Source organism: Protopterus annectens, chromosome 9.part0, assembly GCF_019279795.1.
Source record: "Protopterus annectens isolate FY-2018-M chromosome 9.part0, PAN1.0, whole genome shotgun sequence".
Lineage (NCBI taxonomy): Eukaryota > Metazoa > Chordata > Ceratodontiformes > Protopteridae > Protopterus > Protopterus annectens.
In genome coordinates this window covers 750,341,635-750,360,275 of record NC_056743.1, presented here as the reverse complement: position 1 = coordinate 750,360,275, position 18,641 = coordinate 750,341,635, and the positions used below count along the sequence as shown (strand labels likewise).

Here is an 18,641-nt window from a genome sequence, read left to right as displayed (position 1 = left end):
TGTGGTGTTGTGTTAATATCACATATGTCAACAAGGCTGTGTAAGTGTGCGCACGCACACATACACGCAGACACACACACAGACACACACACAGACACACACACACACACACACACACACACACACACACACACACACACACACACCCTTTTAATCTTAAAAGCCTATCTTAATCCAGTTGGTCTGACTATTCCCACTTCCATATTTAGCTTCTTTCCCACATCTCCCCTTGTTTTTGTCCCAAGTGTCCCTCAGACTAGGCTGCCTAAATCTGTCACTCAGACCAATTCTACCAGTACATGCAAAAAAACGACATTATTTTAACAACTATCCATTTCCTTTTCACTATTTAGTGCACATACAGTTATCAAAGACCTTCTTTCTTTTTTCTATATATCCCACACACCATCCTTTCTGATTTTATTAATGAAAAAAATGTATCATTAATCTCAGTAATTTCCAGAAGGGAAAAAAAAAGCCCATTACACCTCTATTTCCTTAATGTTTAAGCTTCCTTGATAATACATTGCGCTTCAACTAACTACCTTGGTAGTTAATGTAGAGGACTAAAGCTCTGAGCTGTTCTCTCTGTCCCATGCCTGTGGTACATGATTAAATCCTTTCCTCCTTCAATTGCCTATTGGGTGACTTTGAGCAAGTCATTTAACCCAAGAGTGCTCCCCAGTTGCCCTTAAAAAAGGACAACTGGTCCAGATAGCTTACCTGCAAGCTTAACAAATACATAAGCTTTAGTATAATGCATTCTTTCTTATGACATCCTGCATACAGATCAAATATATCTTAATATTCTTAAAATGTACAACACCCGCAGTGGTGGTGCTGCGGTAGCGTTGTCGCCTCACAGTAAGACGCTGTCCGGTTCAATTCTCAGCTAGAGCGTCTTCTGCGTGGAGACATGCATGAATGGGCGTACCTTCGTTGAAGGTTGTGCGTCCGGCCTGGCAAGCCGGTACGTAAAAATCAACTGCCAATCATTAGCAGACCGGAGTTCCGCTGTGGCGACCCCTAACCGGGAAAAGACACAAACAAACAAATTCTTAAAATGTACACTACAGCTAAATTTGATGAAATTATTTGTTACTAATTCTCATGGTCAATTGTTCCTATCTTCATTTTTAACATATATATTACTGAGCCTGTCCATTACATTTAATATTGTTTCTCTTTCTCAGTCTTTTTTCTGAGACAGATTTTCCTTCAGTAGCATCACCCCCCCTTCTTCTCAGTTTTCCCTGATTTAATAGCACCCACCACCTCTCACTCACCTGCATCTGATTGTTTCCTCTTTTAACAGCTCTCTGCATATCTACAAATTGAGTTCCAACCCCAAATTATTTCCCTCCTGTTGATCCACAGTTACCCTTCTGTCTAGTTCTTTTATGTCTCACAAAAATGAAATAAAATAAAAAGCTCTTTCCTATCATTGCATATTTTCCTTCTTATGCCCATTTATTTTTTGTAACAATCCCTCATACAGTACCTACCTTTCTGCTAAGTTTTACTTTTACACATTTCTTTGGGATGCACAGCAATCACAGATTGTCTTTTCTTACCGAATACTTTAAGATGGCAGTCACATATTGCAAGCTCAGTGTTGCCTGAATAATACACTCCTATAATGTATCATTTTCAACTTGCAGAAGATCTTCACCTCCCCTAATCCCCAGACCACAATACAACATGTATATTTTTCTTTTGTTAGATTTCATGCAAAAAAGTTTAGAGTTTGTATGTAACCAGAGTTCCATGTTTTTCTTGTTGTACTCCTGTTCCGAAAACAGAATCTAATTAATTTATTTATTTATTTATTTATTTGAAATTTGTTTACCAGGATAGTCCGACTGGATTACATAACCCTTTTTCAGCAGAAGCCTGGGGAGAAAAGCTCCACACATATAAAACTTCGTTACACATACTATACACAGCTACACATTTATGTTTGTTACACATATTATATAATTCATAATGCAAGCAAAGAAAGAGCAACAGAATCTATCCCACTATTCATATTTCCCGAATGTCTGAAGGTGAGAATCAGGTATAAGAGGTAGTGAAAGCTCTCACCAAACTCCAGCATGTAAACTCAGGCACAGTTTGGTACTCAGAAATATGGACAGCTTAGCTTGGCTCTCTCCTGCTGAATGATCTGTTTCCCTAGCAACATAAAGCAATGATGACATCATAAGCATGGTATGACTAACAAAGCAGCCTTACATGATCAGGTAAGGAAATGTGATAAATATTGGCAAACTGCAAATAGTGCATTGCTACAACTGGCCGCTATCAGTAAAGCAACATGCTCACTGTGTTGTCTAAGCACTTGACACAGATTTCTGCCCCCTGGAAATCTCAGAGTGCAGCTTTGACCTACAGCTTATGGATATTTTCCTCAATTGTTCCTGCACATCTTCTGGCTAAATTAACCTCCCATGCCGTTCTGCAGTCCCCCTACCCAGCTCCTACATTCACAAACACTCTCATACTACATATCCTATAACGTATCCAGTGACAACATATTGAATTTGTAAAAACATTTATTCCAAATGTATTTGCTTCTTTCTCTCACTCACCGTAGCTATGTTAATCTTGTCTTTCTTCAGCCTGTACATTCTTGCTTATATATTCACCTCTTCAGCCCGCTTTCTTATAACAATGTTTTCCACCATACAGCACATACTGAATAAAATGTAAACTTATAGTATGTTATGTTTTTTGCTGTTTTTTGTTTTCTTCACATGTACACAACATGTCATATGATAAATTGTATAGTCTGTAAAAACTAAAAGAAAAATCTGCAACTTTCCACTTGTTCAGAACTTGTAAGCACTAAATAACCTACTAAATACTACAGCACTCAACCTTCCTCATTACCTAGAGGAAACAGTTTTAGTACTTACTTTCCTCACTTGCTTAGAGAAAAACAGCTCTTGTACTCACTTTCCTCACTTATCTAGAGGAAAATAGTTTTTTATTCAGGCATGTCCAAGGATCAGCTCCCAGTGTTCTCTCCTGTCTATCTGATGAATCTGGGCATTTTGGGGCAATGTAGAAATTGCCTCATGTACACAGACAACCCTCTCCTCCTACCACCCAACACTACAACCTGTGAGAGATGTATTTATCTAGCCAAACTGGAGGTAAAGCTCTCTCCAATTAAGACTGAACTTGACAGTCAAGAGGAGAAGGTAAACACTTGCACCATACCACACTCATCACATAGTCTCACTAAATCTACACCACCAAAATCCACACATAGAAACACAAAAACATTCACGGAGGCTCTCAGTAATAATCTGCTCAAGCAAAAGAGACCTCCAAAGCAGAAATGCAAGCAACCTCCACCCCCCAACACAACCCAAATGACACATAGCCCGCACACTCAGTGTGCCACTCAACCACAGCCAATAAAGCAAAACAACGTACCCAACACACTAGTCATAGGTGACTCTATAATCAGGCACACTGATGTCCCACTCACCTGGCTAAACAAGGAGAAAGTTACTGTCAGCTGCTGTCAGGTACCAGGATCCGCCACATAACCCACGCACTCAGGTCACGCCACAACAAGTACAAATATGACTCTGTCATTGTCCATGTTGGTGTGGACGACCTGAGACATACCTCCCTGGACTACATGAAAAGAGACATGGAAGAGCTCTCCAATCTTGTAGCCCAGGCAGGTATGACCCTAGCCCTGAGTACCATTCTGCCATCACCCACAATGATGCCACAGTACAAGGACAAAATGATTGACTTCAACAATTGGCTAAGCTTCTGGTGCCATTCTAAAGGGATCCAATATCTGTCTGCCTGGGATGACATGGTCAACAGACCATGATATTTTGCCAGAGATGGCCTGCACCTGTCACCCCTGGGATTCCGGATTCTGACTAAGGTTCTTGCCACCCCTATAGTGCCTTTTTTAGGCAAGGTTCAAATGACAAATTCACTGCCGTAACAGGAACAGGCAAGCAAAAACTGAGGGTAATGCTACTCAATGCTAGAAGTCTAAATCTCAAAATGCACTCACTCGAGGCACTCCTTAAAATGGAGGACATCGATATCTGTGCAGTGACTGAGACCTGGTTCAAGGCTCCAGAGAGCACCCCTGCACTACTAGGCTATAACTCATACCACACTTTTCGGCCATGTAACCTGGACCGGAACACCAAAGGTAGAGGTGTGTCCGTATTCATTAAGGATATCCACAGCTCCAAAATAGCTGCTTAGTATAATGCAGTCGAGGTTATCCAAGTGCAACTAACTCTGGGCAAAACTGCAATCCAAATTGTAGCTTGCTACAGATCACCCACCATGCCCCAGGATTCCTACTCCTCTTTTCTTGATGTACTGGAAAATATTAGGGTTCAGTCACACACTCTAATAATGGGTGATTTCAACTACCCCACCATTAACTGGGAAAATCTTCGATAACCACATCGCCACAACAGTCAGGAAATCCTTCTATGTGGCACACCTCATCACTAAGGGCTTTTCATCCAGATAAAAAGAGGTCATTGTCCCACTGTACTCAATCCTCATTAGACCCATTATAGAATACAATGCCCCATTTGATATGTACCTCTCAAGACATCTGCAACAACTGAAAAGGCCACAGAAATACCTCACTAAAAGAATCACAGGCCTAAAGTAGATGCCCTACGCTGACCGCCTTAAAAACTCCAGCTATACTCTGTCGCATATCGTCTACTCAAAGGCGATCTCTGCTTAACGTACAAGGCCATGTCAAACCCAGAGCTGTTGGACATGCTACACTTAAAGAAATCCCAATCCCTCAGAGCCACATGCTCCAGGGATCTAAGCCTTGTCATCACAGTAAACAAAACATGCTGGAGGGATAGGTTCCTGACCCAGAGACTCCCCAGACTCTGGAATAGATTGCCCATACATGTCAAGCAGAGTGCCTCTTTGGCCCCCTTCAAAAGGAACCTTAACAATTGGATGGGATAAAGGAAATTCACCCCGGGGATCACGTCAGTTGCCCTGCTTGACAAGGGTCCAGGGAAGTAAATAGTGTGGGAAGAAATAGCCAGGGAATTGTTATGGCTAGGCTTCTATAGGCCCTAGGGCCGATAGCCTAGTACCAACCTATGAACCTATAAAACTACTCATATACCAACTCCTTCGCTCAATGCTTTCTGGAATTCATAAACTCCAATGCCCTGGATCAACTTATCCACACCCCCATCAGGGGCAACAATATCCTACATCTAGTCATTACCAACATGAGTGACCGGTGTTCCACACCTGAAGTCAATGCCTCACTGGTCCGATCCGACCATAAGCTAATTACCCTAGATATCCACATCCTGCCTCCACCCCCCATTATGGAAACCATGGTAAAATATTTCTCCAAAACCAACTTCATGCTTCTTAAGACAGAAGTGGTGAACTTCATGACACCCATGCAGATGGACAATACAGTTATGACTACTGAATCCTACACAATTGCACTTTATAAGCACTTACATGAGTGCATGGATTGTGCTATCCCAAACAGAACCAAGATGCTATCCTCCAAAAAAAGGAAGCCAGTCTGGTGGTCCCCTGCCATAAACAAACTGTACAACAGAAGGAAGAAACTGTTGCAAAAGAGAGTAAAATCCCATGAGTGGAGGAGTTACCTGGTCAGCCTCTGTAAGAAGTTGCGATCCCTGATAAAATCCTCCAAAGCTAGTTATGAAAACAAAATTGCCACTGATTTTAAAGACAACCACAAAGCATTCTATAGTTGTCAAGAATCTCAATGGCAACACTCAGTTCTGCTCTGAGTTATAGCACAATGGCACTAAATATACAGACCCAACTGATATTGCCAACATCCTGGCAGAAGGTTCAGTGCTAACTTTACTCCCTTCTCACCCCCTAAAGAGCCCATCTCTATACCGGAAGAATGCAAAGTTCCCGTAATCACAGCTGCACAGGTAAAAAACACACTCTCCAAAGCCAAGAACACAGCATCCATGGGGCCAGACAACATCCCAGGCTGTGTTCTACACGAACTACAGAATGAACTGGCACACCACCTAAGTACCATGTTCAATCATAGCCTCACCTCAGGCTTTGTGCCTGCTGAATGGCGCATAGCGATGGTTATCCCACTCCACAAGGGTGGAGCCACCACAGACCCCGGGAACTACCGCTCCATTAGCCTGGTGAACCTGGTCTGCATGGCCTTGGAACGTATCATCATGGAACTTATAAACAAAGACATTGGTAATCTCCAAACTCTGGACCCCACCCAGTTCGGGTTTGTAAAAAGCAGGTCATGTCTCCTAAACCTGATAGACTTCTTTGAAGCAGTCACCAAAGCCGTAGACAAGGGTAAGGTGGTTCACACACAGCCAATCTAGATCTTGCCAAGGTTTTCAACACCATTCCCCACTCTAGAATTATAGATAAACTCACTAAACTAGGTATAAATCCCTATGTCACAAGATGGGTTGCCAACTGGCTCACTGACAGAACCCACACTGTGAAAGTAGCAGACTCCAAATCTGACTTCAGACCAGTGACAAGTGGAGTACCACAGGGTTCAGTCCTGGGTCCTCTCCTGTTTGGTATCTACTTCTCTGAAGTACAGGCTAAGACAGAAGGTCTTTGGCTAACGAAGTTCACAGATGACTGCAAACTAGGAGCCATAATTGAAACTCCTAACGATGTGGACATCCTACAAAAGGGCCTCACTGAGACAGATGCCTGGTGTCAAAGCCATGGCCTCAAGCTCAATGCCAAAAAGTGCATTGTCATCCCCTTTGGTAAAAATTCTGTACCCATGAACTACAACATAGGCAGTAGTATACATTAATACTGAAAGTGTGATAAGAGACCTTGGGACACAGGTGGACAGTAGTCTCTCCTTTGATAATTACATTGCCACAGCAGTCAGGAAATCCTTCTAAGTGGCACACCTCATCACAAAAGGTTTCTCATCCAGAAAAAAAGAGGTCATTGTTCCCCTCTACTCATCACTCATTAGACCCATTATAGAGTACAACCCCCCTTTTGCTATGTACCTCACAAGACATTTACAACAACTGGAAAGGCCACAGAAATACCTCAGAAAGAGGGTTACTGGCCTCAAACAGATGCCCTACGCAGACCATCTCAAAAAACTCCAGCTTTACTCCGTCGCATATCACCTACTCAGAGGTGATCTCTGCCTAACATACAAAACTATGTCAAACCCAGAGCTGTTGGACATGCTCCACTTAAAGAAATCCCAATCCCTCCGAGCTACATGCTCTAGGGACCTAAAACTTTTCACCACAATAAACAGAACATGCCAGAGGGATAAATTCCTGTCCCAGAGACTTCCCATACTCTGGAGTAAACTACCTATCTATATCAAACAAAGCTCCTCATTTGCACTCTTCAAGAAAAATCTTGATGATTGGATGGGAAATAGGAAATTCACCCCGGGGATCACCTCTGTGGCTCTGCTCGACAGTGGCACAGGAAAATAATTTTCTTGGGTGGCAAAAGCCAAGGTACCTTTTTGGCTGGGCTTGTATAGGCCCCAAGGCCGATAGCCTAGTACCTACCTACGAACCTATGAACCTAATCAAGCTACATTTTCCACTTTGTGATTTCTAAAAAAATATTTTAGTAGTGGTAACATGGGATATACACAAACTGCCCCTTAAGGACATTAGGTGATTCAGCTATATGGCAGTTCTGAAAGCCCATAACTTTAAGTCTGTTATGGACAAATTAAACCAAAAAAGTCAATTTGTATATTCTCAATCATGTTAATTTTTCTGTATTCAATTACTATAACTATATTACGGAGCTTTTCTCCCTGGGCCTCCACTGAAAATGGGATTCTGGCCTAGTTGGACACTACCTGGTGAATAAATAAATAAATAAAGTATCTGCCATCTTAGTTCTCACAGTTTTCTAAACTAATGCTGGTCATTATATATCCTGCTTAGGTGTAGCTAATCCAAGCAGGCAAGGATGAGATTTTCTGTACTCAGTAATAACTTTCCAATATTTAAACAAATGTTATGATTCATGGAAGTCCATAATTACTATTAAGTTTATTAAAGCATTTAAGCCTACCACTATGCAGTACAATCAGATAAATTATATAGAAAATTACATAAAACAAATAAGTAGGAATGCATCAAATTTATTTCTAGCTGCAAAGTTGCAAGGCAATAATTTAAGACAGCAAGCACATTTTTCAAAGTGGAGTGTACAACAGATTAACAGTTAAGAATATTAAAACTGCAGTCCCTTAGCACACATACCACAATTCCCAAATTACTGTTTAACAATGTGTGCCAAAATGTAATAACTATGAAATGTTTCTTCTATTTTCTCCTAAAACTGCATCCTCTTAAATTTCTGTTCTGGAACAAACTTGTCTTTACTCTTCTCCAGTGCTACAGTAAATGTCTGGTGTTATGCACGACAGTGTTACAGTAAATGTCTGGTGTTATGCACGACAGTGTTACAGTAAATGTCTGGTGTTATGCACGACAGTGTTAAGTAAATGTCTGGTGTTATGCATGAGTGTTACAGTAAATGTCTGGTATTATGCACAACAGTGTTATGCACGACAGTGTTACAGTAAATGTCTGGTGTTATGCACGACAGTTTTACAGTAAATGTCTGGTGTTATGCATGACAGTGTTACAGTACATGTCTGGTGTTATGCATGACAGTGTTACAGTAAATGTCTGATGTTATGCACGACAGTGTTACAGTAAATGTCTGGTGTTATGCAAATGTCTGGTGTTATACATGACAGTAGCTGTTCTCTTAGAACTACTCATCAGTTTTCTTGCACTGCACTGCACTGCACTGCGTGCCTCCTTTGACATGCTCCAGTACCTGCACTGGGTCCTTTCATGTGGTATTCCCCCACCCCTGCATTTCTTTGACTGGACTGCCACTGGTATGTAATCTGCCTGTGTCACTTTTCTACCTCTCACTAGATTCGCTAAGTTGTCTACACACATCCTCTGTCCTCTGACCTTTTGCAGTTTTTTCAAGGTTTTATTACAGCCACCCCCGCCCCATCTCCATCTCCTCACTAATCTTTTGTCCAGTACAGTCCATTATTTCTGAATACTGGTTGGGATCTCTGGAGACTGCTTTATTTTCTCATCCTTCAGTTTGCCCTCTAGGTGTGAGTGTGACCACTACTCCTCCACCAAACATTCAGCACAGGAAGAACACTCAAAAGTGCTACTATGCCCCATGAACAAAGGGGAGCTTTGCTGCTGTCCTAAGGCCACAGTCATAAAAAGACCTAATCAGTAACAAATAAACAAACTAACCAACCAACAAACACAAAGAAATAAATAAATCATAGCCAGCCTTAGGCATAGGCCAACCTGGCAGCTGCCTAGGGTGCTGCTGTAGCAGGGATGCTTTTCCAATAATCTGGATGGAGTTGTTACACCAGGATGGGAGCACAGACTGGTGTTGTGGGTGAGCTGTGGAGGCCTTTTGCCTACAGCACCAGTTGACCAAAGACCGACCCTGAAATAAATGCATAAGTGCTTCTTCATTTTCTCTTGCATTTCAGGGTATTTATCTTAAATGTTCATATTACCATTGTACAGCTGCACCTCTAGAAGTGCATTCACAGGATAGGCTCAAATAATTTAGATAAACAGCCCCAGTTTGAGTAAGGAAATAAAACATCCGAGATTGTATTATATCCAGCTGATGAAAAAATGTTGGGACCAAACAGTAAATTTAGTAGGCACAAATACATTTGTACTTCAGTGGTAACATCTTAACAGACTAGAGGTACCAAAAGGCCAACCTAGCAAAAAAGTGTGATTCCTGTAGAGACTGATTTTAGTACAAAACAAACTTAAATGAGGACACTAACACAAGCACCACTAGTACAAAACAAACCTAAAAAGGAGGGCATTAACACAAGCATCAGTAGTACAAACTAAAAGGGAGGGCATTAACACAAGCACTAGTAGTACAAAACAAACCTAAAAGGGATGCACTAACACAAGCAGCACTAGTACAAAACAAACCTAAAAGGGATGGCACTAACACAAGCACTAGTAGTACAAAACAAACCTAAAAAGGAGGGCATAAACACAAGCACCAGTAGTACAAACTAAACCTAAAAGGGAGGGCATTAACACAAGCACGAGTAGTACAAAACAAACTTAAAAGAGAAGGTACTAACACAAGTAACACTAGTACAAAACAAGCATAAAAGACATGGCACTAACACAAACACCACTAGTGCAAAACAAACCTAAAAGGGATGGCACTAACACAAACACCACTAGTGCAAAGCAAACCTAAAAGGGATGGCACTAACACAAACACCACTAGTACAAAACAAACCTAAAAGGGATGGCACTAACACAAACACCACTAGTACAAAACAGACCTAAAAGGGATGGCGCTAACACAAACACCACTAGTACAAAACAAACCTAAAAGGGATGGCACTAACACAAACACCACTAGTACAAAACAAACCTAAAAGGGATGGCACTAATACAAGCACTAATAATACAAAAAAGAACTCATAAGCAAAGGTGGCAGATGGAAAAAACAACAGTGTTGCTGAAGTAAAAATAAGACTGCGTGGAAGGAAGAAACACAACACACTAGACCAAAGCAATGTGTGTGTGTGTGTGTGTGTGTGTGTGTGTGTGTGTGTGTGTGTGTGTGTGTGTGTGTGTGTGTGTGTGTTTAATAAATATGTCTAGCAACGTTTGACTGTACTATCCAATGTGAGCAAGGTGGTGTGGCTGAAACACAAAGTTTAGCAGCACTAGCCAACAGAAATGACTCAAAATGAAAGGCAGTGGAAATTAATAAGGCTAAAACAAATAACAGGGCATCAGGACACATCACAAGTAACCACATGGTTCACTTTACAGGTAATGTGAGAAAAACATGTTTCTAAGAAGTATTTATTCTGAAAAGATGGCATACCTTTGGAATGCATTTATCTACTGAACACGCTTGTGTGTGTACCTGTGTATCTGTTTATATTTACCTTAGATTGCCTGTAAAGGAATGCGATAAAAACACATACATGATTCAAAGTGCAAGATAGTGTGTTGGTTTACCAGCATCCTTAAGCATATATTACCATTGCATGTTATATAAAATACATTATCACTTGACCAACATTAGCACGTGCTAATAACTCACTAGTTACAACAGCAGTTCTCACCATATTCATATTTAATGCAGCTGTATCTATCATATCCAAAACAAATAAATTAAAAACTGAGCCAGATTAACTTTTGCTATTCACAGACTCAATGCTATGGGGCAAAATTATCTACAAAACTACATTTTAATATGATAGGTACCTTTTATGGGCAGGCAATCTGGCAAAGACAAAAACATTTTCCAGGTTTACGAACAAATGTGAACAGAAAAGCAAAATAAGGTGAAGGCATACCATGAGTATACCATAGAAAGATATCCATTTATTTCTGTGTTGCTGAATAAAAACCTACATGCAAAATAATGTTGTGATGTCAGTAACTTAGAAAAACAGCAGGATAATTCAGTGAACCAGATTCCAAAAGAGTTGCTCTCAGTGTAAGTCTGACCTGATTCCAAAAGACTTGCTGTCAGGGTAATTGACTTACTTCAGTTTAAGGCCTGTCTATAAACAGGCTTATATGGGGGGTCAGGCAGGTTTCAAAAATCCTGCACTCACTGTAAATGTTCACTGACACTGAGAGCAAGTACTTTGGAATCAGGCACAAAGTCTCCACAATGGCTATTATTTTTATACATACACCTTGCATTTTTGGCGATAGTGTAGTGTAGTGTCTGGCTCACCTTCAGTTCTGCGCAGGAGTGAGCATGGCTCCGGTGATTGGTGTGAAAAGTTACATATGAAATGAGGCATGACTGACGTGCCATTCATATTAGGCAGTGACATCATGCATACAATTAATGTGGCCCCGTTTACTCTTCCAATGTAAATCTAAAGCTACAATTTCAAGAAACGTAGCTCGGAGACAAGTGTACTTTACAAATAGCACCTTAAATGTAAAAGCATTCACATTACAGTTATGTACTCTTCCAATGTAAATCTAAAGCTACAATTAAGTGTACTTGACAAATATCTCAATTTCAAGAAACGTAGCTCGGAGAGAAGTGTACTTGACAAATATCACCTTAAATCTAAAAGCATACATGTAGCTCGGTTACTTTCATACTTATCTTCACACATCAACATCATAACCTCCTCACACCTTGCAAGTCCGACTATTGTCAGTTACCACCTCGAAAATCCTACTATTCAGCTGTATCAGTTCTGTTATTCTGTATTTGTATCTGTATTTCTTATTGCATGGATATTTCTGGTTTAGTGGAGGTCACCAAAATAAACATACTTGTAGTGTAGCCCTGTGTGTATGTGCCTATGTTTGGAAATGCATTTTTATTTTAAATACAGCCTTGTCATACATTGTGCCAATTGCGGCATGTTCCGGAAACATGTTTTATATTCAGAAATGCATTTTTATTTTAAATACAGGATTGTCATACATTGTGGCAATTGTGGCATGTTTTATGTTCGGAAAATGCATGTTTTATGTTCGGAAAATGCATGTTTTCTTAGCATTCTCATACATTGGAATCAATATTCATTAACACCAGATGAATAGTCAATAGGTCTGACTGGACGTACAACAACGGGAGGGTTTTGGGTGGTGCTTCCTACTACGCATCTGGTGAGCCAGTACACTACACTATCACCGCATTTTTTTCTGTAAATAGACAATGTGTGTATACAACCAATTTCCTATGTTTTTTTTTGCTATTTTTCCACAGGTACCATTGGAGTTTTGGAATCTGCCTATAACAGGTTTCTATTCAACAAGTCAAAGAAAAATGACCAACTCAAACACAAACATCAGAAACAGAGAGCGACTGGTCCAAGTAATGAAGCAGAAAATGTTAATGTTGTTGTGTCTTTCGGCTTATCATGGTCAGGGGTCGCCACAGCGGAACTCAGGTCCGCTAATGTTTGGTAGTGGATTTTTGCGTGCCGAGTTACCAGCCCTGATGCACAACCTTCAACGAAGGCACGCCCATTCACGCATGCCTCCACACAGAAGACGCTCTAGCTGAGAAATGAACGGGACGTCTTGCTGTGAGGCAACAACGCTACCGCAGCACCACTACCGTGGGAAGCAGAAAATGCTAATACCAACACAAATGTAAAATAACAATAAAATAAGCGATTTCATTCCACTAATACAGAACTTTATCAGACAATCAATTCTAATAAACCCACCTTTTTATATCTACCATAAAGGTTCTAGTTGGTTCCTGGGCGACTAACCCTCCCCTCAAACATGTTGTTTAACAAGTAAAAATGTAACATTCAATGTATTACATCATTATAAATCAGTGTAAACTGATGTTCGGAGTTTTCCTGAATATGTTTTGTCAAGTAATGCTTTGGCAAAATATACTCAGGAAAACTCCAAGCACCAGTTTAAATACTTGGTAATAGACAGTGTCCAGGAAAGGAAAAGGGCCGGACCAAGTGCTTTATACCCCGAGAGAAAAAAATTAATATGGCAACTTACTTTAAGTGCTGATAGCTGGCTGGGATTAAATGAACACTGTTGAATTGCATGTTTATTGAAATTGAAAGCTTTGGAAAGGAACAATTAGTTATAAATGGTTTACACTGATTTTATAATGATGTAATATGTTGAATGTTGCATTTTTTACTTGTTGAACAACATGTTCGAGGGGAGGGGTAGTTGTCCAGGAACCAATTAGAACCTTTATGGAAGATTCATACAATCAACCCTGAGCATGCTATGCTCTTTCTGCTACCATCTGTTTGATGCATATCACCTCCTGCAGAAGGTATTATGCACTGTATAATGCATTTAACCTTCTTAGAGAGCTATGTTATGTCAGTGAAAGGCACTAAAGGTGAATGGTATTTTTGGTTATTACCAGTAGGAATATATGTAAATATTGTCTCTGTACCTAAATGCTATGTTACTGTAATACCCTACTTTATTTGTCTATGCCACTGTGGCTAAGGGCATAGCTGAAAAGGGTCCTCAGACCAGTGAACCAGTTAACAAATGTAAAATGATCCGCTTTATATGGTCAGATGAATATTGGTGTAACAATATACGGACATCAAGGGCTTTGGAACTTTATTTACTGTTCCAGGTTAAATGTACTTATAATTTTAAAATCTGCCCATGGCTTACTTTGCCTCAATTGCTCTGTAGATGAAATGGGAGTCAGCAAATGAGTATTTCCCCTACTAAAATCTCTGTCTCTCTCTCTTTTAACTACTGACAGAGATTAAATCTTCCTCTCATAATTATGCAATGTTTTAGCTGTGCTATGATCTTTACAGTTGTGCTCATCACTCTTTCACACACACTCCTACACACACACACACAATCACTGAAAAATAATTCCCAGAATCCAGATTAGTGTGCTCACCTCCCTTGGGACAATGATGGAAACAAGCATTAACCTGCAAATTAGAGCCCGGCTTTCTGGCGTTTAACAACAGTTTAAATACATACTGTTTACAGTAACGCACAAAAGGAAAGCTTTTACACTACTAGTCTACTACAATGAGACATATCATTCTCTCTGGCATTTGCCTTATATATAATGCTGTTCATGACGCAGAGGGAAATAACTCACTGTGATTTGCCCCCAAAAGTAAGTGCCACTTTTCTTTACCCGTTAAGCAAAAGGAACGTACTTGACAGCACACTACACAGCCCCTCCTTTCCTTTATAGCCTTCATTTTATTTCATTTGCCATGGAAATACACAGATTTATTCACTCCAGTTAATTTGATTTATTTAATGTCACAGCAAATCTACGTCTATCTGTGAATTTAATTGGTCAATAACACATATGTCACAGCAAATCTACGTCTATCTGTGAATTTAATTGGTCAATAACACATAATATAACTCGAGCAGTGTCCTCTGCATTTTGTATGTACATCTGAAAAAAGTGATACCTTGCTGCACTGGCTCACCAGATGTGCAGTAGCAAGCGCTGCCCAAACCCCACCCCAGCGGACTGACGTGCTGCTGCTCTCATGAATAATCAGCACGATGTGGTTTTCAAGCCAGAAAAGGACGTCAAAGGCGTGAATATTTTAACGCGATTTCCAAGTATTTTCTTGTAATAGAAACAGCAATTACATTTTTCTCTTTGCTTTTGCAAGGGGCATGCCCCCTAGACCCCCACCACTTGGATATACCAACTGCGGCTTACGCACGACCCATGCTTTCCATTATCACCAGCAAGACTAGTGTAATGCTACATGAAATACCATTCTTCCCTAAAAGGAAGGTTATATTTTGAAATTGGCATGCTATGCATATTAGCCCCTGACATCATGCATACAATGAATGTAGATGAGCAGCTGAGTTAAGCAGCTCTTACTACAGAACGTTCCGATGAACTTGTTTTAATAATCTGTTAGCAAACCTGTTGCAAATACTGCTCATCTACAATCATTGTATACATGATGTCAGTGGCTAATATGCATGCCATACCAATCATGCCTCATTTCATATTCAGGTTTACTCGTCAATCATCCGGACCATGCCCCCTCCTGCGCGAAACTGAAGCTCAGCCAGTACATTACAATATCACCCCTAATTCAAACAAGCCAGGTGCATTTGCCTCCTGGTTACCTAATTTCAACAAATACACAAAATAGTTCCAGCAAAATCATAGCCCAAGATTTCCATGAAAAAGGAAAATAAAACATTCCCTTAAATTATGTTTAAACACCTTTTGTTGTGTCTTTCGGCTTTTCCCAGTTAGGGGTGGCCACAGCGGAACTCCGGTCCGCTAATAATTGGCAGTAGATTTTTACGTGCAGAGTTGCCGGCCCTGACGCACAACCTTCAATGAAGGTAACAAGTAATCTTAACACTTAATGACTTTAACCCATTCCATTGACAGAGTGTCCGGATTTCTGCAGCACTTATTGCCTGGCTTTGGGGTGGAGTTGGATCAGTGGAAATCCAGCCCCGGATGGACAGACTAGACATCCTGCAAGCTACTATTCATCCTACTGCCAAAACAGCTGAGTGTAAGTAACCAAAACTGCAAGCTCTCCATAACAGTGTGTGCACCACTGGGAGGTGGGTGAATGCTAATTTACAAATCTCTGCACATCCTATTAAATCTGCTAAAAGGGGGATATGCAGGAAACCTCATCTCCACACCCTGGGAGGAATACATTGCTATGTATTCCTCTTGCTCATAGGTTGGTACTAGGCTATCGGCCCTAGGGCCTATACAAGCCTAACCATAACAACTCCCTGGCTATTTATTGTTTTATACATTCCGATTCCAATAAAAGGCTTTTCACTGCTTTGTTTTATTATTCCGGTGACAGATACATGACAGCTACTTACTATTAACGTAGCTTGCTTGGTAAGTTGTGGGCGTTTAGGGGCGAGGTTTGCTACTGCGCATCCTGCGAGGTACTACATTATTAGATAACCATGGGGATGCATAGTCATATACACGTATTGCTTAAAAGTGTACAAAATGTCCCAAAAGAGCCACTCACAGTACCACTACCTAGCAATGGAGGAGTGGACAAAATTCGAAAGGGGATAGTCACACTCTGAAGAGGACTGAGGACAAGAGTGCTGAGAGGTAGAACCTGACGAATAAAAACAGAAACAATGCTACTGGTAAACACAATAGAAGGAAAACACGTTAATAACTCATTAGAATCAAAGCGCTGAAACCCTAACTTCCACCCAAAAATGCAGCACAGCGAACTTTCTAGGTCGGTGCACCCGAGTACATTGCCTACACAGTTACTCCAACTCTCATCCAGTGGCCGCTGGAAATTCTGCAGAATATATAATGTTATAAGAACATACAATTCCAGGGAGAGCGGTCAGCTGTTACCTGACAGAATATTTAATATTATTTCGTCACGTTGTACAGTGCATGTCACAAATAAGCGTGGTCAGTAAGTAGCACGTAGCTGTCCCCGTGAATATTCAACCCTGCAGTGTGGTACCTGTGTTCTGCACGCACATCTGACTTGCCTTGAGTGTCTCCCACCCATTTACTAAGTAACACAATTGTTTCTGCTCACGCATTATGGCGAATATCCACAGACTCGGACCACTCTAATGGTCTCATTAGTCCTGCTTCAACAGGGGTAAACAGAGACATTCATCATCAGGAGTTATGCCACCTTCTATGCTACTTCGGTGTTAAAACATGCCAAACCAGAGAAAAACACGTTTTGGTAGCTACAACATTTTTGGACCTGTGCCCTTATACAGACCCGAACCACTGCATTTCACAGAGTACCTGAGGAAATCAAAGCCACGGAATTATTTTCAAAGCCGTGTACTTAACAAAACCTTAGTTAAAACTGCAGTACAAAGTGATGTCCCCAATCTTGTCACCGATCGACTAAAAAGAACATTTAAATTGTGCTTACTTTTATAAACATTGTCGTTCAAATCCATGGCTTCCCCTAAGTTCAGCTTGCAGGCAAGAAGATGAGCGGTTGTCTAAAATTCCAGTTGCTAGATCAAAGTGAGTACGGTCCTTTTGGATTTATTAAACTTTTCACAACACTCTCAAGTGGAATGCTCCTCTGCACCAAAGCAAGAATGTGCCCTTCCAAGCTCGCCAAGCGTGTCCCTGCTGGAATACCAGCCCAACAACTTTTGCAGCTTGTTCGGATGTTGCGTAAAAGGTGCCACAAGTAGTCAGAGCTACTAGTAAGGAACTACGGCTACGCCTAGTGCAGCGGGCGGGTTTAGGCTACATTCACAAGTTCTCCTAGGAGGCTGTCCACATTCCTTTGCGCTGAGACATCTGCAGCTACCATTTCTACGTTATCTCGATCTGTTTACAAGTTGTTGGTACTGCACGTAAACAAATGGGTGGAGGGACTCAGGGAGTGTAGCAACCTTTGCTGTCTCAGACCCTGATACATTCTGGTAGGAACAAATGCAGATAGTCATTGCTCTTAACTCCATATGTTTTAGAATGTCCCAATTTTACTTCATAATTTTGGTCTGCCGCTCTAAATATATAGTTTCCTGACAAATTGCTGAGGATTGCAGTCACTAAATAATGACAAAAATGAAGTTTCAAACTTCACATCTTCCAACAAATGCATTCTAATGCAAAAATATTTGTCTTGTCAACTTAAAGTACTTAATGAGAAATATTGGAAATCTGACCCTGATTGTGGCCCATTGTTCACCATTATCGCTTGGTCTTGTCTCCGATTCTTGAACTAATAATAGGTTTAGAAGAGCAAGAGCAAATGGCAGATAATAGTGTCTCAACTACTTTTATTTATTTACTTTATTTTTATTTTATTTCACATTTGTTAACCGGGTTAGTCCAACTGCGTTTGCAAACAAACCTATTTTCAGTGGAGACCCGAGGGGAAAAGCCCAAGTAAACATAAGTAAAGATATAGTGACAATATACAAATATTAAATAACAATCACAATGCAAAATAATTGTAAAAAAGAAAGGGTTATTAATGATTTGCATTGCACTGATAGTAAGCAACCCATTTTCAGTAGAGACCCAAGGGAAAGAGTCCCAGCAGGCAA

General features: G+C 40.6%; 1 protein-coding gene across 1 annotated transcript in view; it reads right to left on the bottom strand.

Moving 5' to 3' along the window:
• LOC122811507 (1-phosphatidylinositol 4,5-bisphosphate phosphodiesterase delta-1-like) overlaps positions 1-17,756 on the bottom strand; it is a 969,949-nt gene extending 952,193 nt beyond the window's left edge. The window contains exon 1 of the mRNA XM_044083389.1: positions 17,504-17,756. Within this exon, the coding sequence (XP_043939324.1) occupies positions 17,504-17,531 (28 nt within the window). The 5' untranslated portion in view covers positions 17,532-17,756. The remainder of the gene's footprint in view (positions 1-17,503) is intronic.
• Positions 17,757-18,641: the final 885 nt, after the last annotated feature.